Genomic DNA, 22,673 nt, shown 5'->3' with positions numbered 1-22,673 from the left:
ATACGAACACCATCTTGAAGTGCGATAATGGGTGCATTTCAACGGCGGAATGCTCCCTACTCTTCCTGCTGGGCAGAAATTGGGTGGAGAGAGCTATGACTTAAAATGTCAGCCTCAGCCGGGGGATATTCACCTTCAGATAGATCAGGGTGGGCCTGTGAGGTGGGCCAGCTCCAAGAAAATGCGCATAGCTTAGTGGGGAGCAGAGACCTGGGTTGGCTTCTACTACATGTTTTGAACATTAATAGGTATAGGGAGTATTGCCATAAGGAGAACTATGTTTATACCTACCTAGGTCTGTTGTGGACAGACAACTAACTTAGAATTAAGTATGGATTAGGCCTTGCAGAGGCCGCCAGAAGAGCTAACATAATTAGCAACCCCATGGTGTTACTGCCGGACTCTCGCGTGGCATGAGGTGACGGTAACAGCTGGCTGCCTAGAACAAGGTCTAACACAGAAAATTAGCTACTAGTGGGCTTGAATCTTATCAAACCAGCTATAGAAACTGCACAGATCGACCAGATAGACAAGTGCACTGTAGGGGGCTAGTTTAGGCAGGTGAAGTGGGAGAAAGAAGAGGGGTTTATTGTCTAATGCTAGTTGAGTTTTGAAAATGAACCTATGGAGGAATTACCTGTAATAAAGTTAATAGGAAGCATCTAAGTGTCCTCTCACTATAAAGATATTAAAGACATATAAGATAACTGTGTAGTTATGCTTTACACGTCTGAGGATAGTTATAAGTCCCTCCTGATTGTTGGGGAGAGAACTGGAAGAAGCTCTTTTTATAGAAAGGGCGCTCTTCTAATCAGGGGATAATTCAGAAGAAGACGCATCATGTTAAAATGGGCTAAGCAGTAATATCTGAGGGTAAGGTGGATGGATGGATGGATGGAGGGAGGGAGCGGCCTAAAACATACTGATGCAAGCCACCAATCTAACACTGCCCAACTGTTATCTATAAACATCTTCCTAGTGACAGACACTAATACGCTGTAGCCTGTTAGTTGAGATCTTGTACTAACTCACCCTGCTCACCTTGCTCCCGCTCCTCATACCACGTTAAGGCGGCGGGTAATCTGGTCACACCTGAGCGACATAGTGGCACTGTCTGCATCGAGGAACAGGGCCTTTTAGGAAATCGCTCCTATAAGCACACCGCACGTCTGGAATATGTGCTTCAATCAACCTAATGCCAGTACCATCCCGTGAAGATAGCGATGCCAGCATAGACGGTAACGTAAGCCGCAATAATAGGACCACTAAGCTCGTCGGGTGCAGCCGGATCCGACAAGTCTTTAGAAAGAAGAGTGGTTAAACTACAACATTAAGAAGCTGAGGTTGGCAAACGACGAAGAAAATTTCTAAGGTACGAGGCAAGACGTGTTCAGCGAAGGAACAGGTAAGTAATGACAAAAGAAGCTTGGGTAGGGAGAATGTCTTGCTGTTGTCGGGACGACGACTTTCAACATGGGCCGACGCAAGAGCATTATTAACTTTGGCCATTACATGTGTCTAGGTCATCCGACTATTTAGATAAAATAAGTTGTTTATTGAAAGGGTATGGCGGTAGTCTTGCCTAAGTAGCGGGGTTAACTACGTGAAGAAATGTTGACTGAAGACGCTGTTGAGGTCCTGCGGCGATTTGTAGTCCTTGTAGTATCCGCCACCCCTTAGAAGGCGTTGCGCTTCAACAAATAGGAGAAATAGTTCGGTCATTAATGTCGCTATTAGGATAGCGGGAAGGGCGACTTGATAATAAGACTGCACTGTTACTCTGACTAAAGAACTCAAGCAGCTGGGATCCCTTAATAGTATACGTTGTTCCACTGATATTACCTATGAGGATGATTTATGCCTAGAGCGCAGCCCATCAACAAGCTTTGATGGCAACTAGAACAAGTGGAGTTTGATATGCGACGTTTTACCTGCTTCTGGCCTTGGTCTCTTTTACGATGCGTCTACACATCTTTTGGGGGGGGAGGGGGGGCACAGTTCGATAAGCAACAAGCGTTACACTTGACACTCTCCCTACATCTATATAACCTTCTCTCCAGCCTTTGTACCTTTTGACTGCCTTCACATTCTAGGCCAAACGAGGAACTTGCCCTAATCCATTGCCGGACTGCTTCTTTTTATTTTCCTTGACATGGTTTGTCCCTGACATCTTGCCCAAGGCACAAACCTATCGCCATCCTTATGCTTCCCCTCCCCTGGACTACGTTGTTGCCTTGTGACGGCGTGGTGATGTGTTAATGATAAACATTGAGCCAATCGTCTACAACCAACCCAAGTCAATGAAGGAGGGGGAGAGGAACGACGCAATCAGGCATGGAAGAACTCCGGGTTCAGAGGCAAGGCACCAAGGTGAGGGAAGAAGGAACAGCGGCAAGGAACAATGGCATATGGTTCCTAAACAAACCATTAGTGTGCGCCCTAATCCCGACTTGTTCGCCCATTTCGACATTCCCTTGCCGACAAGAGAGCCTGCCCCGAAACGCTCTTAGGGTCCCCTGGCACCTAGTAACAGAAGCCATAGCAAGCTGCCAAGTCTCATACCTTTTCTACCTGTTCCGACCTCTCATCGTCCGTCTCGGCCGCCTTGTTTCCCAGAGCCACCAAGGTTTAGAGCCACCTATTATGTACCGCCAAGCGGACATGGTGTACGACCTGGCTTGGAATGACTTGGCAGTCTTCTGGTACGGCTTCTGGTGCTGCCTCGAACTATACTAACAAAAGGGTCTGGTTATGATGGAGACCTGTGGTTACTGATTTTGACTCGCGATGCGACAACAACGCATACCCTTGGATAAGAGCCTTGACGCCGAGGCGCAGATGCGTCCAATCTAGCCTTTGATGTGTGCTTGCCAGGTCGTTTGTGGTGGCCATGAGAGGCGGGCGAACGGGAGGAGATGCAGCCGTCCCGTCTTCAGGGTTCGGGAGGCAAGCGAGGGGAAACTGAGACTAGTTAAGGAGCAGACACACACGGCGCAGGAGGAAAACAGTGAATGGAATAGAGTCGGGTGGCCGGCCCGCAGCGCAGAATTTGTCCGCGTTGGTTGTGCCTGATCTCAGGCACACCGCCTTGGTTACCCGGAACCCTAGGACCTGAAGGATGTTCAAACCATCCATGATATCAGCCGGTCACATGCGTCGGCAGAGTGGAGGTGACTTTCTCAACAGCTTACCAATGGAGCATGGAAAGACGTGGGCACCTGGTATCGATTATTACAGGATAGGCCTTATTGTGCAGGAGGAAGACGCATGTATCTTTCGCAATAACCTCAACAAGCTGCGCTTTCTTATCTGTATTCCTAGGGTGATTGTTCACAGTGTAGTTAGTAGTAGTCTTATTGTCATTATCGACCTCATTGGTTTGTCATTGTGTCGTTATGCACAGCAGGCTTAGTGCGCAAGTAGACATGAACAGGGCGATAGACGAAATGGTAGATATTCAGTATTTCCAAGAGTTCTATGCGTCAAGAAGGCAGAAAAAAGTGGTTAAAGATCCTGCGACTGGACTCGTGCGACTTAGTGCCGTATACTGAGCCCCCTTGCCCCGTGATGCTGGGGGTCATGGGACATAGGCGTGGCTGCCCACAGATCTGTGTTGGCTGTACTCTGCCCTTCAAAGTTCCTGGGAAAAACACTGGCTCTTCTTCATCATGACCAGGCCTGTGCCAGCAGGTGACCCTTTTGGCGTTTGGTATGGATGTGTCATGGTGCTGAGGTGAAGGGGGACATGGAGCGGGGGAAGCAGACGACAACATGCCGCCGGGCTGTCCGATATCGTATCCGTGTCTGGCCAGGGGCTTTTTAAAAACGTTGCCCACTTCAACAGAGGCGGAGTTGATCAACAGAAAGGGCGGCGATGACCAGCTGCGACCACGACCCAAGGTAGATCTCGATATTGGGTTGGTTGGCTGCACCCCCCTCCCGTTTAACGTGACATTTGCACTCCGTGAAGATGCAGCCCTTGAATGTTGCCACCACCATTAATAGGAGATACCCTGCATTTGATACGTAGCGGGTGTTCTTCTTAAAAGCGCCCAGTCGAACGAATAGTGCCACTGCACCACTATCGAGGTTGGACTTGGGTTCTAGAAAAAGGTGTGGCTGGCGCATGGGCAACCCGGATTTTAGCCACAACGGAACGGAGTCATTGGAACCGCTCTCACCGGTGTTGAATTCTCCGGGGGCTTGATATATTGTGGTTCTTGGCAGAAGCCAGGTTAAGCTTCTCCTGTGAGGCAAATACATCTATGCTGAAATGATGTAGCTCACAATACTTCTGCGTGGTGCTTAATACAACATTGTAACGCCTGAACATCTTTAGTCCTATTAGCCTAATGCTGATTTATGTCTTTTGTAGCTACCTTGGCTGAGGGCTCAATCCTGTCTTTCTACTTCAAACGATAATCAACTATGCGTCTTGCTTTTGCTGTGCTCTAACAACCTGACTGTTTGCTTAGCTCCCCGTAACGGCAGGGCGACTAGAAGGACTATGTCTCTCTCTTTTTCCTAAGCTAACGAACGACCTTGCTTGTTTTACCTACCCCTACAACATCTGAATCGTTTTTGAGCACCCTAGACAATGCCGCATGACTGTGAAGACTTGCCTCCAGGCTCCTCGCCGTTCTGTTGCTGGGTGGCGCGCTGGATTGAGTGGCGCCAAGGTCGCAGGTCCGTCCTTCTTATCCTTATCGGCGTAGATCCGGTTGATTAAATCAGATACAACGAGTGAGCTCCTGGAGCGGTTTCCAATCATGTTCGGCTCTAAGATTCCTTTTCTCTCACTTTTCTAGGCAAAATGTAAGCAATTGCCACGTGTTCTAGCACTGCAAACGGGGAGATTGGACGTGACTGGACGTGACGACAAGCGAGAATGCAGCCGACTGAAGTGCAGCAAACGGAGGTTTGGCAAACAAAGGATTGAAAACCTTTTCACCATGGTATGGTGGCCAGATTAGAAAGTGAACACACCACAGCGTCAATGTTCAACCAAGCGAAATATAATGGCTGTCAGAAACAAGCGTGGAAGTCCGCGAACCAGACTTCCACGATCCGCCTATACACGAGCCAGCCAAATTACCGCTACACTTAAGATTCTCCATCGGCAGGACGGACCGTATGTCCACGAAAGACAGATCTCCTTCAAGACAGGGAGAACGAAGGATTTCTGGGACACGATGCTGCTCGAGCCAGAACACCGCGACCATCTCAGCGCGTTCCTGAAAGCGCCCAAGTCCGGCAAGAAGTGCTGGGTTGGCTTCTTCAGCTGCCCGCAGAGCAACTGGGTTGGGACTGGAAACGCATACAAGAGTGCCGACTGGCACTGCTTCGCGGTGCTGATCATCTCGGACGAGCGCTGCGGCAAACACCTGCTGCTGTACGACAACGATGCCAAGGCGGGCGTGACGACGAGCTCCCGCATCTCGGATGTGATCTGGGGCCTGCAGAAGAATCTCTGGACGTCTGTGCAGAAGATGGGACGCTTCACGCTTTGGTACTCGACGGACCAGAGTAAAGCCGGGACCAACAAGTGTCTACGATATTCCCTTGAACAGGTTCATCGGTGGTCTGAGCTGAAGGACGAAACCCTCCAGACTGAGAGAGACCTCCGCTTAACGGGATTCATAAAACTCACGAAGCCATGACGAATTTGGTGTTTGTTTGGAAACCCGAGAGGGATGATGAGGAGGAGATGAATATGTTCATGCCTTCAGTTTTAGGTACATGTCAGACACGGCGGGAGGCGGGGTTAAAACGTCGGGTGTGGGTGGATTGGGAGTGAGTTGGTGCCATGACGTACTGCATTCTTCGACCTTGGGCAGTGTTTTGTGTATCCCGGTTGGACAGTTAACTGACGTCTGTTAAATTAAGAGCTTCCGAGATCTAAGGCTTATCCTTTAAGTAATGTAATTCTGCAGGCCGAGCCTTATCACCCGGCTCGGCTTAGCGAGGTTGACTTGCTGAATCGAGGGCTGCTATAATCTAAACGTTGACTATTACATTTATCTTGACACAACAGATGCAATAAGAGTAACTTAGTAATAGACCTCGCGCCTCTCTAGTTAAATCAATTACACTTAGGTCTTAATCTATCCTACAGTTAAATACACTATGTTTTGTGAGGAGAGTGACTTGGGCAAAGGCTAGCTTGCACACTAACCCCATATTCAGCACGCAGAACGATTGGACCCTTCACAGTGCGAATCCCTAAATCAGTATTCGGTTCGGGTTAAAACCTTTTTTAAATAATTTGAATTGTAGAATTGTTAAGTATCTACAGAACCAGCCTAGAAAATCTATTGCTTAATGTTTTGCGGCTCAGCTATATGCCGGCGTGCGGATGGAGTTCTTTCCGGATGCCGTGTCCGGACCCACATTTGGTTTCCTACCCGTGTGGCCTTTGCAGCGGAGTAGTTCCGTTGCCGACCGTTCATCCTGTCTAGTGCAAGGCGCCTTTACTGGCTTTTCTCTATTTGAGCAAGTACCTCCTCTCATGCCGGCATAGAATCATGTTGCCGACTTGTGTACCTGTATAGTTGGTTCTACCAAATGGTGCCAATGTTTTATACAATTTGGTTGGCTGTAAGACCTACGCTGATGCACGTAGTAATGTGGTGATATGATATGGTGAATCTCTTAATAGTCATTTGGCTAAGTTACTCTGTTAGATTGTTACGACGTCGCTCAGCCTTTACCTGCTGCGCTAGATAGCTTAGGTATTTGCCTTTATGCTTCTGTCTCACCTAATGGGTGCAGACAGAAGTAAAATTAAGAATGAGGTACATATTCCTACCTTTCACCCCTCTATAATGTATGCTTTTTTAATAGAGACGTAAAATAGGTGTGTTTTATTACTACTACATCTAATTATTCTCCCCTCTCTAGCTATTAATCTCACGTCCTAGACGTTATAGTGACGGCCAAAAAGATTGTGCAAGTTCCGCAAAACAGGGAGTAAAAGCTCAGTTCAATCTACGTTGTACTAGGTACCCAGGTTAGTAGTGAACAAGAATAATTATACACACAATACACTTAATATACGCATAATTAACCTATTACAACTACTCTTGCTATCTAATAAAACTAATCCAGTTAGCTCCAATAGAGTACACTATACTATTATCCTAGGACTCCCTGTACTATGTGAATCCATCCGAGCTAATCTTATTTGCAAAGATCTTGGCTCTTATGTTCTTAGCGCTGTCCATGTCCAGCGCACTCATGCTAATGAAGACCTTGGGCGACTTGTCAAACGCCCCCTCGTCCGCGATCATGACCTTGCCTTTGGTCTTTGTTATCGGGGGGATACCACTCCCGCACGTCAAGGGAACTGACCTTGCCGCTCTGTACCCCTTCCAGCCCGCAGGGTGGGCCACCCGCGAGGCACTAGCGCTGTGGCAGAAGGTGTTTCCCCACGTCTCGATGACTAGGTCGAAGCCCTTGTGGGTGATTGCTTTGGCATAACACATGATTCGCCAGTTTGCGTCTTTCCCCAGATCGAGGCCCGTTAGCCAGGTCAGGACCTGGGGAGGCTGGCCCGCTGCGTATGTGTTTCGCGGTAAAGCAGTCTGCGTCGTGTCCCGGCGCACAATCTTGCCGCTGGTCTCGTCGTGCACCGGCTGCGCCGGGTCTTGGACACCGCGATCTTCGAGCGTGCTCCAAGAGCCTACTTTGCAGACGAAAGTTAGCGTATTGAGCTGAACATTGCATAATTCTCGGCTCGATAGTGTGGCTCATACCTTGAAGTGTTGCTCGCTTGTCGGGAAGTCAAGCCATGTTGCCCCGGCATTGCGCATCACCGAATCAGCCCAGGTGGGTGTCCATGCTGAGCACGAACCCCTGCTTGGATATGGCCTCGGCTCCAAGTCGCACGCGGATGTTTGCGTTGTGTGCCTCGTCGAGCTGCGCGCGGCCGAGAGCCACGCGTGGCGGGGTAAGGTATGGCGGATCCAAGTCAATGCCTCTCGAATTCAGAGGGACGAGGTTATCCACCGCCTTTCGGATGCCCGGGACGATTTCAAGCTTGCCATCGTTGTGTGTGCGAAAGGGGTGAATCTTGCTTAGGGTTTAGGGGTTGTCGTTGTCTGAAAAACGAGGTTTTCCGGGGCAGATTGCCTGTCCAAGGTCCACTCGGGAAGAAACCAGTAGCACATGATCGAGTTGTGATCGAAGTCTGACTTGGTCAGTACATTCAAGTCCTACAGATTCAGGATCTGCTGGCGTGTCGTCGCCTCATTCCACTTGTAGCGCGCTTTGCAATCGGCAATGACTTGTGCCCTGTCCCATTTGATCGGGTTGGCTTGGTGCTCGTGTACGCAACCAATGGCGTGGCCGAACTCGTGCAGGACGCTGTGACTAACCTCGCTTTCAGGAGAGTTGCCGTTAAGTTCGCCGAAATCCATGGTGGGATGTTTCTGCTCGATGACACCCACCTCTGCGTCCCTGCCGATGTACGACCAGGTGCCTAGATCTCGCACGAACTGGAAATCGACCCGAATATCGGCATGGCCTTGCTCGTCGTCGGCCATAAACTTGAAGTCGATATTGGCAAACTCTTCCCAGGACTGCGTCCAGTGCCTCACTCTCTGCTGGATCTCCAAACTACCGTCAAGGAAACGCACATGAATCTTCTTGCCAGCAGGCCAACACTTGCTCCTGTTGACAGCCAGGTGAGACGGAGCGCCCTCGTTTTCAATACGGCTGCCGCTGGGAGCATCGTAGCTGCCTGCCTGGAGGCCATCGGTGCCACAAAAGAGAAAAGGTCGTTTGCTTGTGCTAGACATTGTAGGCGAGTTGATTCTTGCAGATTTAGATTGCGTGTTTGAATAATGGGACCAAAAGTAGTATGAGCAAATGGATGGGAACTGTTTCTCAAACATTGTGCTGTTGCCAGTCTTGAGAAATTACCTACGAGTCGCACCTTGTGATTGTGCGTGTGAAACATGTTGGCAACCCTCCCGAAGCTCGAAAACGACCGCTCTAGGTGTTTCGCTTCATACAGGGCTCTCCGTCTCGTAGAAGAGATGTGGTCCGCAGGCGGAGCAAAGGCACATCACCCCGGAACGTCTGGAGCCGGAAACTTCAATCAGTCACTGACCGCTTCCTTGCCGCTCCTACGAGAGCATTGATGATTCTGAGGCGCATCGAAAGCCATTTCTAGGCCTAGACGTCAAGTTTTATTTGACTATTGACTTTTCCTGATCCAGAGACGATGGCTACGTGCATAGATGGTCTCCTTTGGGGGGGTGGGGGGGTAAGGAGATTAACCACGCGGCACCCACACTTTCAGCCACTCCGGCTCCTCAGCTTCCAGCCAGCAACTGCCCATCTCTCTGTGCATAAACCTTTTTCCCAAGCTGCCAGCTCTCAACAGCAAATAGCAAGGTAACGACATACGTAATATGCATGTGTATCGATCTAGAGATCCATGATTGCCCTGCCAACAAGTACAACTTACATTATGACATCTGGTCTTAGACACGCGCGAAGAGCTTTTCGCGGGTGTGACCGGCACAGAAATCTACACAATAACACTGTGTTGCCATCATGTCTGAGACAATACTCGCATCTACGATGGCATACCTAACAGATTTATCATGAAAGCAGGGCCGCGATGGTGCCATAGTCGCCCAGCAGGTGATCACCGGTGTAACGACCTGTCACAGAAAAGCACCGACAACCAACCACAGCGCCCACATACCAGTCACACTCGCAACTTGGAGCTTTTTACTGCAGCAGTGAGGGGTTCTTTGTGGACCTTCAGCTCCCTCGATGTGCAGAAGTGAGACTGTGAGCATGATAGAAGCTGGAAGTGGTAAATGCTTGATGTTGCGCAAGGAATGGCTTCAACTGTTTCTTGCGTGGCTGCTTCATATTTGGGACAGGACTTGTGTGTAGCTGGCTGGAAGCGGCCGGCTGGTTCGTCTTGTAACATATCACGGGGCAAAGGGAGGTTCGGGACTTCTGTGATGTAACTAAGAGATACGAGGAACCATCCAGAAAGGGGTTGAGCGCAGCACAAAACAGAGACTAAGCGTAATTTGCACTCGTTAATGGAGAGGAAGAGAAGGGGATGCATCCCATAACCAACCGATGCTTGCTGCTGGACTTAACAGGACAACGGTCACAGACGACGACGGATATAATTATATAAAGCAGACAATTCCTGAATCTCCAAGACAAAGCACATCACACATCTTCAGGTTCTTTCACTATTCTACAACTAGAGAACCACTTTACCCTCGTCGAGTCTCCCGATACAACACTTCACCATGGCTGAGCAAAACGTTGGTGAGTCTATTTTGCCTCTAGCCGGAAACCCTTGAAAAGCATGGATTGGTTAGGCATGTTGCTGATCAAAGATTGCCTGTACAGGTGCCGTCGTTGCCTTATCGCCCCCTGCTGAGGGCGACAACATCTGGGAGGCCAAGCAGGTTGAACTTGTCCGCAACCTGCCCCCCGGCGATGGCGAGGGACGCATCCCGATCGACTGGAGCTTCGGTCCAGTCAAGGTACGTCGTTCCAAGTCTTCCACTGCAGGTAGTTTGCAGCACCACAGCAACAGAAATATCAACCTTATTCAACAATAATCCGTCCTCAAACACATCTTAACTAACCTATTCTTCCTGCTCCGCAGATTACCGGCTACGTTGATACCAACACGTTTGAAGTCGGTCTCACTATCTCCATCGTCGGCATCAACGTCGGCAACATCTTTGGCAACCTCAAGGACGGCGTCGGTCTCAAGATCAACCTCCTGGCGGCCACAGGCGAGATCCGATTGTACCTCAAGAACGGCAATGAGGTCTGGGTCCATCTCGACGTCAAGATCGTGTTTGATGGCCACTACGAGGGCGATTACAAGATCATTACCATCTGAGTGATGATGTTTTTGTCCACAGGGTCACAAAGCTTACGGAACGTGAAGCGGGCTTTACTACCCCCCTGAAATAGACCGACAAATTGGATCGTTCTTATGTGTCATGAAGGATATCCTCCAAAGTCATTCCCTTGCACTTCAACAATTTGATTTAAAAGGCCCCTCCTTAAGTGCAACGCGGATTAGCTAGCTATACTTAAATCATATCCATAATGGAAAAATAGTTACAAGGATTCCCTTTTTGTGACAAAAAAAAAAGGGCATTTTCAGACTGGTCTAGAAAGATGTTTCTAGTTTTCTCTTTATACCCCCTTGGTAATGATGTTTACATTGCTTTCTTGAATGACGATGTGTGAAGATGTGCCAGCCAGTCATTTCCCGGATAAGTCAGGCCAGCCAAGGCCGATTTCCGGTGGGTCTTTGCCGGGCCGCATACCCAAACGGAGCGGGTGGGGCCGGTCACTAAATGTCATCATTTCCCTACACACACGGTTAGGGTTACCCGAACTCTGTTACTTCAACTTACACCATGTCTTCTCCCACGTATCCCATCACCGGTATCACGGCTGGTGGCATTCAGCCGCGACAGGAGGTCAATGCCTGGGCCGCTCAGAATACGATCCAGCTATCGATCGCTCTTCGTCCAGGCCCTTCGCGTCTTCGAGAGCATGGACACCAACGACCAGCTGTCTTGCTTTCGTGTGGCTGGACTCCATGGCCTCCCTGCCACGTCGTGGGACAGCGACCCGCTTCTTCTCGACGTGATCAAGAATTACCTGCCACAGTACGCCAACAGCGAGACTGGCGATGTCACTCCTGAGTTTTACTGTCCGCACCAAACCCTCATCTTTCCGACCTAGCACCGTGCCTACATGCTCCTCTTTGAGCAGCGTTTGTGGGAGATCATGACAAACCAGATTGTGGCCCCGATCACGGACCCTTACACCAAGGCGCAATGGTTGCAGGAGGCCAATGCCTGGCGCATGCCGTACTAGGACTGGGCCGCGACTCCCTCTGTACCGGCGGTCATGCTCCCTCCAATGATCTCTGTCATCCAGCCCGACGGCACCATGGACACGACCAAGTGGAATCCGCTTTACTAATTCTCTACCGGGCATATCTCAACATTCTAGAAGCCTGCTCCCTAATTCCACTACAAGAGATTTGGAGACTTTGTCATCACTGGAGCTGATGAACCCGTATGTGATTTTCAATTCCCTATGCCGCAAGCATGACTTGCTAATGAAGGAAGCTTCGGGGCCTCTTGTCCTCACAGTTGAGAAAGACCTCAGGAACGAGCAGATGGGGTGTCGGCAACCCGATAGACGGCAAGCTCACGCCCCAGGAGGTCTCGGGGGTTCAGCACAACGACTTGGTTGGGGAGGCCTTGAAGAACCCCCAGTTTGGGATCATTGGCTGGACCGTTGCCAAGGGCGATATCGCTGATCAAGTCAGCCGACTGTTTCCTCCAAGACACATTTGACAATTTTGCTCAGTTCGCCACCACCGCCGATGCCAACCAGGGACCCGCTGTGTTCTTGTCACTCGAGATGATCCACAACGACATCCACGTCTTTGTCGGTGGCTTGGGCTATACTCGCAACCCTACAGTACCCGACAAGACCCAGTCGGGAACCACATACGAGTATGGCCACATGACCGACCTCGGCTTTGCAGATTTCGACCCCATCTTCTGGCTCCATCACAGCAACGTCGACCGTCAGCTGGCAATCTACCAGAAGCTGGGTTTCACGCCATGGTGGTCTGGCAGGAACCCAAACCAGGACCCGACCGCAGATGCACCAATCTTCCCGTTCCACACGGACGCGAAGGCCAGCCACTTCAACTCAAGTATACTTGAAAACTGGGAGAACTATGGCTACACCTACGGCGACTTCGCTCCGGCGCCCGGGTCGAACACGCCCATATCACCCGCCGACTTGAAGAGGGCCATGACCAAGAAATACAGCGCCCTCCGGACCATGCACAGGAACGTCTCCGGCCAAAAGATCGCCGGCCTGGACAACGAATTCATCATCAACGTCCTCTACAACCGTTTCGCCCTCGGCGGCTGCAGCTACGACATACACTTCTTCGTCGGCGCGGCCGCCAACATCCCTTCGTCGCCGACAGACTACCTCTCGAGCCCCCACCATGTGGGAAGCATCCACACGTTCTCTAAGAACTGGAGCGAGAGCAGCGTCACGTGTGAGAACTGCAAGACACAGGAGAGTGGCAATCGGCTGTTAAAGGGCCAGGTGCCCGTCACTCTGCAGCTGCTGCAGCGTGCCGTGAACCAAGACGCGAGATGGAACGGTATCCAGCACTTCGGAGAAGACCATGTTGTCGAATATCTAAAAGACAATCTGCACCAGCGAGTTGTGTCTGTGAGTAGAATCCCCCACCCCACCTCCTCATTTTCTGTAGATAAGCAGAGGACCTGTGTCGGGGGGAAGTCATGTGGCTGACAATGGGGTTAAATGTATAGGTGTCTGGGGAGTCGATTCCCGTCGAAAACCTGGCCGATCTCAAGGTGTTCTTCTTGAAGGGCAAGGCTATACATCCGGAGAACCCCGACGACCCGTCGATTTACTCCGACTACGAGGAGAAGTGGGAAGTAACCCAGCACAAAGTTGGCAGAGCAAGACCAGCCTTTCCTTTATGCCCGCCATATAGACGAGTTCTGACTGCGTGCACTGATTGTGTACTAATGATTACTGGCGGCGTGTCTATAGTAACTATGCCGGGTTCCGAAAAGACAGTCAAGGGGATGTGAGTTACGTGATGCTTCAACACTCAAACAACAACGATAGACTCCCGTAACGTCTGACTTGCTTCGGTCTGTGCCCAGATGTCCCAACCCAAATCTGAACCTGAACCTGACCTGAACCTGGTCCTGGTCCTGTTTCCGGCTCTTGACATTTCATTAAACCATGGGCGATGATGACCAAACACGCCTGAGCCTGACGCAATAACAGACAGCCACACTCACTGTCGAACTGTTGACGAGATGTGACAGGCTCCTGGAATACGAGCTCATCGGACGTACACGCGCGCACGCACTCCCGGATGCAACGCCCTCTCACAGGGGTCTCTCGCCTCGGCGCTCGATGGATAGCCGATCACCGCAAGGCCCTGTTGGTCTGCAAGGGGAGCCGCTTCATGCTGTCCCGCGTTGAGGATCTGGCCCGCAATGTCCAGTCAGACATTGCGTGGTTGAACGCCGCTGTGACCCAGCTGTACGAGGCGCTGCGGAAGTTGAACAGCAACAGGCTAGGAGAGGCCGACGTAATGGGTCTCGAGCTCGAGGTCGTCACCATAGCCGAGGAGTACTGGGCGCATCTAGTCGAGCGGTACTTCGAGAAGATTGCGGGCGTGGGGCCTTGACTGACGGGGCTCTCAGTTCAGCAGCGCCCTGGTCGGGAGTGAGTGGCCACGTATGGTATAGATTAGGGTGGTTATGTGTCTTCATTTTGCCTGCACCAAGAGATCCTACTTGTGGCTTGGCGCTCGAGCAAGTGTTCCAGGAGTTCTTCAAGACGATTTGGTTTTATGGATGGTTGTGATCGTTAATATAGATGTGTATCTTGTTTGTTGTATAGTGAAACGGCTGTGCTAGATAGACTTCGACATTTGCTAGAACACAACACCAGCTCTCATCCTAACAATACACCTATCTATCCTAGATACAAACTACATGCAAACTACAATTATAGTTTCCCTTCATCCTAGGCAACACACTATTACTTAGGCCATTATCCCTTGTTGTCGTCGGCTTGTTCGTTCGCGGCGCAGCGTTCCATGACACGCATTCGCCATTGGAGGTCAAGCTTGGACACTTGGATCAACAGGCCGCGCATGCTCGCGAGAATCCTCATGTCCTCCTCCTTCTGAATCTTCTTGTCTTCCGCGACAGCCTATTGATACGGGAAACGCTGTACGTCAAGAAGCAGCTGTTGCAGTTGTTGCTAATGCTGCTGCTTCTGTGTCGGCGGCTGACTCCAGATGTTGCGGAACTGCTCATGTTGGCTTGATTGGCCGGCTATGTCGATACGTGAGAGGACCGCGGGCAGCCTGTGGGGTGGGAGGATAGGCCGAGGCAGAGGTAGGAAGTGACTTCGCCAGGGAAAAGGGGGACTTGTACTCGGCGAGCGGACCCGTGACTACACAATAACAGGGTTTCATATCAGCCTTGGTTACATCTCTGTTCTACGACGGATTGATACAAGAGAGAGAAAAAGGGACAAGACGATAGACAGAGTAGGAAAAAACGGGTCGGATTCATCACACAAACAGAGAACCCTGTGAGTCAGAAAGTGGATAGGAGAGTAATAAAACCATACCAAACGACACAACGCGCTGCTGGCGGTGCTCCTGGATGCGAGTTGTACATAGCGGGACATGCCCAAGACGCCCTCCATGCGTGGGGCGACCAGTCTTGACACGTGAGAGCGGACGCCTGCAGTGGTCTTGACTGAGGAGAACCAGGGCGCTGGCGCAGACACAGACGGCACGGCTTGGGCTGGCAATTGGATAGGCACCAGCGGTGGATGGGCGACCAAGAAGTTCGGTATGTCAGTATCAGCCATCTACACAAGTCCGTTTCTCTGGAACTGGTGGTGGACACCTCCTGTCAAGCTGGAGTAGACGTCTTTGGTCAGCCGTGCTGTTGTTGTTGTTGTTGTTGTTGTTGTTGTTGCTGGCATCATCATCATCAGCAGCAGCAGCATCAGCAGCAGCAGCAACGGCATCGTCTGCGCCACTGGTTCTATTGCCGCCATCCAGCTTAGACGGTTGGCGCACAAAGAACTCAGCTGTGATGTCCTTCTCGCGCTCCATCATCTGCTAAGACGGCACCGAGTTCATAGTGTTGATGGCGAGGACTGACTCGCTGTCGGCGGCAGCCACATTGCTGCCACTGTCGGCTCGGTATGCCTGGAGCTTGTCCTGAGCGGCTCACAGGTCGCGGAGGATGGCTTGTTGCTCCTCGGGCAGGGCGACGATGTCAAGCCGAGAGGCCTGAGAGAGGCTATTGAGAGATTGGCTCGGCATGGGTATCAAAGGGCCGGGGCGGGTCGGGCATGCGGTGCCAGGTTGTTTGGATTCGTTGGGGGAGATGAACGAGGTGAGGACGGTAATGATGAAGATGACGAAGATGATAAAGATAAAGATTCTGGCGACGACGAATGTGTGTGTTGGTTGACGCGACGGAACGATTTGTGTGTGACGGAAAAGAGAGGCTGTAGATGTATCTATGACTCTTAGTAACTCCAATGGGCCAAAAGAGGTGGAGACAGTCCTAGGGAACGGGGAAATGGAGACAGATCCCAGGTCGACGGCAGGAGCAGCAAGACAGACAGGCCGGGAGTTCTTGATCCACAAAGGTCTGAGATAAAAAGCGTTATTGTTGACAAGTGACAAAGCTGCAGGTATGAAGCGCTGTTGTAGTGATGTGGATGGATGGATGGGAAAAGAGGAAAGAGATACAGTCCGAGCTGTGGTCATGTGGGTGGTTATGGGTGACTGTGAACTACACATTTGCCTAGATAGGCATCGCCCGCTGATGTTGCTGCGTTCCGTTTGCTGTCTCAGTTGTGTGTAGAGAGATGTAGGAGGCAGGACGAGACCATAATGAAGTGGAAGTTGATGAGGATTGAAGGATGGATGGGGGGGGACGGGGGAGACTGAATACTCCACAGCTCCCGCACGCACTGATGATAACCTCTATTGAAAATTGTTATTTGTACTCTATAAACTCTCTCTCTACCTTGTCCACGAGTGTGAAGGGAGCTCCAGGCGTGGATCAACGACGTCTGCGGAGCATTTTGCTTCCACATAGGCCAACAAGAATAGTCATGTGTATCTCCAACTCATCGACGGTAAGAGAGTTTTGATGAAAATGCGCGTTTTTTATTGAAAGACACTGGTTTTGTTTTTCAAGAGTCTTGAGCTAAGTCTTATGCTCAGTCAAATACTCAGTCTCAAGCCGAGTCTCATCATCACCCTCACCCTCGCCCTCATCATCATCATCATCATCATCATCATCATCATCACTCTCACTCTCACTCTCACCATCTTTTTCACCATCATTTAATTGTTGCTCTTACTTTACTCTCGTCCCTATGTATCATTATCATTATTGAATACCTTTACAACACTACCATCAACCCCCCCCCCCCCCTCTTCTGCACCCCTAAGCTAACACACCCTGTAGATGGCAAGCGGCAGACCTATTGCTAACCTCCAGCAGCGTAGAAAGCGCATTACCTTCTGTAGCTCCTGCAACTGCAATATGTGTACTAGAACATTGTGCGTGTCAAACCGCAGGAGGGCCAGGCAGCAAGCAAGGGCTGGAATATGCTGGCTGAGAGAATGCACTTGGATGGGGATGGCGGCCTCTTCAAGCGTGTAGTGTAGCCGCTCATCCCGAACGTCATGCGCACCCGCCTGAGCCTCATCAAGGCCAACGCTGCCGTCTACCAGCCGTGGTTTGAGGCCTGGCTTGACCCCTTGAGGAAGCCGCCGGATCTCTCGCAGGAGACGGCCGAGCGTATCCTTCAGATCCGACGGGACGAGGGGGGATGAGGATGCCGCTGAAGACGCCGTCAGAGATGCCAACAGAAGTAAGGACAAGCAAGAAGGCGACAACGACGTCCGCCCCGTGTCGCCGTTACATGGAGGACAATAGCAGCAGCAGCACTAAAGACAACCACCACAGCAGCAACTCGGTCGACCCCCTCGACGACGATGACGGCGTAGGCGTCCTGTTGTTGTCTGGTTGATGGAACGCTATCTCCCGGGACACTCAACTCGGAGCCCTGACGTGACAGGACTATTCCTCCCGCCCCCGCCGCGCATCTCGCGCAATGTCCGGCCCAGTCGACCACCACCGAGAGCCTCGTCGCCGCCCGGGTGGATGCGTGGGTGGCGGCGGCACTCAACCAGGCCGTCGTCGACTCCAATGCTCCCTCCCACCCGAAGACCGCGACGCCGACGTCGCCGCGCCCCCGTCGCCCCCTCTGTCTGCCGTCCGGCTGCCGCGTCGTCTCTCATACATCAACATCCTAGCCCATGAATCATTGCCCTGCAGTAGTCTTCTGGCTCCCACCATTCGGAAGCTCCCTTCCGGTCAACCTCACCATCAACCTCATCATCATCAACCTCATCATCGTCAACCTCATCATCATGGTGACGAGCCCGGTCCGTTGGACCAAGACGTCGCCCTCGGCATCGCAGCCCTCCCGCTTGCCGACTTCAAAGGCGAGTTGGACATGATCCTCAACCGCCTCGTCGACTTGACCATCCGCCTCCGGGAGCTCGATGTTCCGGCCGGGGACGGCCAAGACGGCGCGGTTGATCGCGTGGCACGCGGTATCGTTCGGAAAGAGGCCCTGGCGGAGCGCAAGAGATTCTTGCAGCTCATCAAGATGACACTGGACATCCGCTCTGGCTGCTCAGGGGGGGTCGGGACTTGACAACAGCTGTGCATTCTGGTGGTTCGAGCTGTGATTTGAGCCATGATTGAGCTGTGCGGGTTGCTGCAACGTGACAGCTTGATGAGCAAGGTTATATCATGGATGGAAAAGATGGATGAATGCATGGATAAATACATTAAAAAAGAACTCAGCCCCCCTCCTCAGACGAGGCTTACGCCCGCAAATCATAGACTCATTCATATTCCCCACTGCCTAGACCATTGACCGAAACCATGCCGCTCACCCCTCCTTGTTCGCCCCTTGGCCTCTCCGACGCCCTAAAGGCCCTTTCAACGCTCGGCTGCGCACGTCTGGTCCAGTCGCTGAGGCGCGCTGCTGCCCGCCGTTGCTCGATGCCGTATTCCTTTTGCGTGAATATGGAGGAGTCCGTAAGCCTGCCAAAGCCCAGGCGCATGTCAACCAGCGAAGGAAGCACGTGTCTCCGGGCTGAGCTGTCACCCCCGCCGCCGCCGCCGCCGCCGCCACACTAGAACAACAGACAGGAATAGCCGAGAGGCAGCGGCGGCGGCGGCCGTTCTCTGTCGACTGAAAGCGACGAGGACCTCTTCGACTTCGGCGGCGAGGCGTCGGAGACGGGCGTCGGACTGCTCAAGCCGGCTAGCGGCAGCGCGCACGAGGCCGAGCACAAAGTCGACTCCCGCCGCAGGCCAAGATACTCGTCCATGTAGATCACCGAGTCGTGACCATCCATAAGCCATGACGGCATCTCCGTCTTCGATTTGCGTCTGGCTTTGATCTCGGCATCATCCCTTGCAGCTGCTTCAGCGTGCTCATCACAGAGCCTGCGTACAGCAGGCTTGATTAACATATGTTCTACTTCCCAAGCAAGCGACACATTACACTCCAGCTCATGCAGGGCCAAAATCATTTCCTTATGCTGGACGGCCTAGTTGCCTAAGCGGAGCGAGAAGCGCTTATGAATGGCATTTGCAGTATGGTTCTGCATTGGTTGGACCTGCATAACAACAGACGTAGCACGACGCCAAAGACGGGAACCGTTTGCCATCCATCTGCTGCCTGCTGAGCCTTGAGAAGAAGAAACAACAGCCTTGGCTTTCTGGTGGGCCTGGAGTTGCTTGCAGTTAGAATGCAAAAAGTTGCTAAGCAGCTGGAGAGGTTCTCTAATTATGCTGCGCTCTCCTAGATGACGGTTTGGTATGGTTTATACCAGCTCCCGCTCCTCACTATGTTGCAGGTTTGCATTGTCTGCATTCTGGCAGACGAGTGCTGCTATACAGCTGAGGGTGAATTGGTATAGGGACAGACCTGAGACTGAGACTAAGACTGAGACTAAGACTAAGATTGAAACTTAAGAGAGCCTCCTCTACTGTTAGGTCTACCTCTGTTCCTGATAATAATAGAAATATTAAAGTCTTCGTTGTCTTTGTTGTTGTGGTTGTTGTGTTGTTGCCGGCGGCTGTGGCGGTGCTAAGGTTGAGGGTGGGCAAAAGGCACATGCTATCCATCTTGCTGTAGCTAAAGTACAGGACTTATCCGGCCGACTGCGTTATCCGACTAGCCATCCAACGGTCTTCTATGACCTGGGAAAAGGGCGTGTCTACGTCGGAAATAGGTCTGACGAGTGGGAAAAGCGACGTATAGGCCTCTGAGATGGTCTGGAGGCGGTCGTGGATTACCAACTCGGTGGTATTGTCGCCGGCGCCGGCGCCGTCGTCGTCGAAAGAGAGCTCCAGGATGACGGCCAGTAGAACCAGGCCAGAGGCCAACATCAATATGTATTAAAGTGCCAGAAGTGGTCTCTAGATAGAGCAGCAGCAGCAGCAGCAGAAGTGGCACAGCTAGTTCCAACAGGACGACAAGAACAACTACATCCATAGTCGGATCGTCTCCTAAGCTGCTCCGTCTTTTGCTACGCTGCGTCATTTTCATCGCCGCACCTTTGCCTAGCAGCATGCTAAATGTCCTCAGGTTCTCCTCTACCAGTAGTGACCTCTACTTCCTGACTGCAACATGTTACCTCTCCTCCGCTTGTATTATGGAGTCATCGTTGTTGACTTAGTCCTCTTCATCTAGGTTGTGCGCCAGCTGGTAGAGGTGGACTGCTTTAAGGTCATAGACGCGCCTACGACGACAACACTAACTGCTGCCGTCTCCGTCTCTGTCTCCGTTCCCGGCTTTCTTTTTATCTTCATCTTCGTCTTCGTCTTCGTCTTCGTCTTCGTCTCCGTCTGCAGACGCGTCATGTGGCCGAACTTTGGTTTCGTCAAAGTGTAGCTCCACCACCCTCAAGGCCTATTCCGCATGAAAGTGGTTTCCCTGTACCCTGTCCCCCAGCCCCCATTACATTACTACACCTGGCATACGCTTGCGCTTAATTTACTTTTCCTTTTCTATCTGCTAACTACATTCTTTGCGCTTGTCTTTGGGCCTTACTGTTCCCAGCGCCGAAGCCCAGGCGGCTCTCTAATCAGGGCAACGTACACCAAATGCAAGTTGGATTTGAAAAAGCCAGAAGACAGGCTGCAGTATTTCGAGACCCATGGCACCGGCACGCCGTCAGGCGACCCCGTCGAGGCTGAAGCCATCCAGCGAGTCTTCTTTCCTGGGGACGACACCTATCCTGCCGATGGCGCTGGTGCTGTGGCCGACCCTTCTACTCGGTCTTTCTTGCTGCATGTCCGTCAACAGCTTCAGGTTCGGCGGCACCAATACGGACACGCCATCATCGAGAGCTGTGGCCCGGACCTGTGATAGCGAGCAGCCCCAGCCCTTCCGGCGTCGCCAGCTCGCTTCCCCTAAGCCTTTGCTGGGACAGTTATAACAGACCTATTGATGGCGAACAAGGCTCAAGCCCCTTTGTGCTTTGCTTTCGGCCAACTTGGGCTAGGCCCTCGCCTCGGCAAGAATGAATGAACCTATATCTACTGCTCTTGATGCTGCTTAACAATGGTTTGGGGAGAGTACCGCTGCCTGTAATGACAAGTAGACAGAGCAGCAGCATGTTTTTATATAGCCCAACCGACCAGCTTGTAACGCCACTGAACGTGCTGAGAGTTTCGTTACTCCAAGGAATCACGGTTACGAGCACTTTCTTGACGGTGATGCAGAATGCCACCTAGCTAAACCTACAGTAAATATAAAAGCATACCTAAAACGCGGAGTACAACTGAAAGATATAATCCCTATTATCTAAAGTGCAGGCTATCATTTAAAATTTCATTATCTGCATAGATTTTGCAGCCGCCATCATAGGAATTTAGGACCTAAAACAAACAGCATTAATCTTTACTTTAGGTAAGATGTTTGTTACTAGAGCCAAGGCGCAGTGTAGTACTAAGACACTTTGTTAAAAGTCTAGTAGGATTCTGCAAAGACTAGGATTCCTAATAGAAACTGCAGGCGTCAAAACCTAGAATATTGTCTCTTTGTTTGACTGTAAGTTTCTAGTCTAATTAGTAGGTATTGTTGCTGTAGCCAAATTCGGATTAGTTTCAGATGAGCCCGAACTCTTTCTAGGACTTGTATACCGTCTGGAGGCACTCAAAGTCATTGTATTAATGTTTGCAAGCGTCAAGGTTGTATTTACAGGCGCTAAGTAAAAAGACGACATCTACAAAGCGTTCAATGTAATACAGCCGTAGATATAAAAGTACATTACCTATTATCTGCATGTTAATACGCAAGCTGGTGATGGAAGCTTACTAAGTGCAATGGGTTTCAGCATTTTTATAATGAGCCTATAGGCCAAACAATTAGAGACTGAAATGGATTACACTATAGGGCTGGAATCCGAAATCTCCTTTGATTGGCGTTGTACAACTTCTTCCTCTTCAGGATGCATATGTATTAGGTTTTTATGGTATTGTGTCCATCGTTCGACTGCACATTTGACGGCCCGATCTGACTGTTCAATATCATTGGGAAATGCCTATTATCGGCAGAAATGCTTGCAGTGCGACGAAGCCAATGCAAGCACGCTGCCGGGAATGATGCCAGCGATGCTAGGTGGAAGGCAATGGCAGATAGATAGTGTGATGCCATAAGATCCCAAATACCACAATGGCACCGGATCCTGGAAGACTTTAGTGAATAACCGCTGCAAAGCACAAGGGCGTTGGAAAGGACCTTCCTCGGTACCGGCCGCCTTCCGGCACGTATCGCAGGTCCAGGGTTGTCGTCGTAGTGACCTTGACTTTTCAAGGGGGGTGCAGTAAGGCTGCTAGGCAAAAGGTGTACAATAGGTAGTTTAGGGACTTGTCAAGTACACGCTGTCAACAGCCTCAATAAGTTCATACTGCCTGCATGGAAGACAGCGCCCTTAG

At 51.2% G+C, this 22,673-nt stretch overlaps 10 protein-coding genes across 10 annotated transcripts; 7 read left to right on the top strand and 3 right to left on the bottom strand.

The window, feature by feature from the left end:
- Positions 1-5,018: 5,018 nt before the first annotated feature.
- Positions 5,019-5,660, top strand: CH63R_14566 (uncharacterized protein; the record flags this gene model as incomplete). The annotated part of the gene is made up of 1 exon (XM_018309540.1): positions 5,019-5,660. The coding sequence occupies one exon, from the start codon at positions 5,019-5,021 to the stop codon at positions 5,658-5,660; it is 642 nt and encodes a 213-aa protein (XP_018150512.1).
- Positions 5,661-7,154: 1,494 nt separating this feature from the next.
- CH63R_14565 (Metalloprotease) lies at positions 7,155-8,798 on the bottom strand (the record flags this gene model as incomplete). The annotated part of the gene is made up of 3 exons (XM_018309539.1): positions 7,155-7,712; positions 7,888-8,070; positions 8,376-8,798. 3 exons carry the CDS (start codon positions 8,796-8,798, stop codon positions 7,155-7,157), a joined length of 1,164 nt encoding a protein of 387 aa, XP_018150511.1.
- Positions 8,799-10,286: 1,488 nt separating this feature from the next.
- CH63R_14564 (uncharacterized protein) lies at positions 10,287-10,894 on the top strand (the record flags this gene model as incomplete). The annotated part of the gene is made up of 3 exons (XM_018309538.1): positions 10,287-10,305; positions 10,390-10,526; positions 10,652-10,894. 3 exons carry the CDS (start codon positions 10,287-10,289, stop codon positions 10,892-10,894), a joined length of 399 nt encoding a protein of 132 aa, XP_018150510.1.
- Positions 10,895-11,423: 529 nt separating this feature from the next.
- Positions 11,424-14,928, top strand: CH63R_14563 (Tyrosinase; the record flags this gene model as incomplete). The annotated part of the gene is made up of 9 exons (XM_018309537.1): positions 11,424-11,678; positions 11,755-11,882; positions 12,143-12,344; positions 12,391-13,281; positions 13,383-13,511; positions 13,873-13,939; positions 13,983-14,247; positions 14,298-14,319; positions 14,611-14,928. The coding sequence occupies 9 exons, from the start codon at positions 11,424-11,426 to the stop codon at positions 14,926-14,928; spliced, it is 2,277 nt and encodes a 758-aa protein (XP_018150509.1).
- A 547-nt stretch (positions 14,929-15,475) lies between these two features.
- On the bottom strand, positions 15,476-15,733 carry CH63R_14562 (uncharacterized protein; the record flags this gene model as incomplete). The annotated part of the gene is made up of 1 exon (XM_018309536.1): positions 15,476-15,733. One exon carries the CDS (start codon positions 15,731-15,733, stop codon positions 15,476-15,478), a length of 258 nt encoding a protein of 85 aa, XP_018150508.1.
- A 1,533-nt stretch (positions 15,734-17,266) lies between these two features.
- On the top strand, positions 17,267-17,479 carry CH63R_14561 (uncharacterized protein; the record flags this gene model as incomplete). Its single annotated transcript, XM_018309535.1, is given in 2 exon segments — positions 17,267-17,302; positions 17,312-17,479. Coding segments are annotated over 2 exon segments (204 nt in total).
- Positions 17,480-17,760: 281 nt separating this feature from the next.
- CH63R_14560 (uncharacterized protein) lies at positions 17,761-18,369 on the top strand (the record flags this gene model as incomplete). Its single annotated transcript, XM_018309534.1, has 1 exon — positions 17,761-18,369. The coding sequence occupies one exon, from the start codon at positions 17,761-17,763 to the stop codon at positions 18,367-18,369; it is 609 nt and encodes a 202-aa protein (XP_018150506.1).
- Positions 18,370-18,602: 233 nt separating this feature from the next.
- Positions 18,603-19,058, top strand: CH63R_14559 (uncharacterized protein; the record flags this gene model as incomplete). Its single annotated transcript, XM_018309533.1, has 2 exons — positions 18,603-18,758; positions 18,879-19,058. 2 exons carry the CDS (start codon positions 18,603-18,605, stop codon positions 19,056-19,058), a joined length of 336 nt encoding a protein of 111 aa, XP_018150505.1.
- Positions 19,059-19,880: 822 nt separating this feature from the next.
- On the bottom strand, positions 19,881-20,120 carry CH63R_14558 (uncharacterized protein; the record flags this gene model as incomplete). The annotated part of the gene is made up of 1 exon (XM_018309532.1): positions 19,881-20,120. One exon carries the CDS (start codon positions 20,118-20,120, stop codon positions 19,881-19,883), a length of 240 nt encoding a protein of 79 aa, XP_018150504.1.
- Positions 20,121-20,652: 532 nt separating this feature from the next.
- On the top strand, positions 20,653-21,102 carry CH63R_14557 (PKS-NRPS hybrid; the record flags this gene model as incomplete). Its single annotated transcript, XM_018309531.1, has 1 exon — positions 20,653-21,102. The coding sequence occupies one exon, from the start codon at positions 20,653-20,655 to the stop codon at positions 21,100-21,102; it is 450 nt and encodes a 149-aa protein (XP_018150503.1).
- Positions 21,103-22,673: the final 1,571 nt, after the last annotated feature.

The sequence above is a fragment of the Colletotrichum higginsianum genome, chromosome 12, assembly GCF_001672515.1.
Source record: "Colletotrichum higginsianum IMI 349063 chromosome 12, whole genome shotgun sequence".
Classification (NCBI taxonomy): domain Eukaryota; kingdom Fungi; phylum Ascomycota; class Sordariomycetes; order Glomerellales; family Glomerellaceae; genus Colletotrichum; species Colletotrichum higginsianum.
The sequence above is the reverse complement of the archived record's forward strand: the minus strand, read 5'-3'. Positions and strand labels throughout refer to the sequence as shown.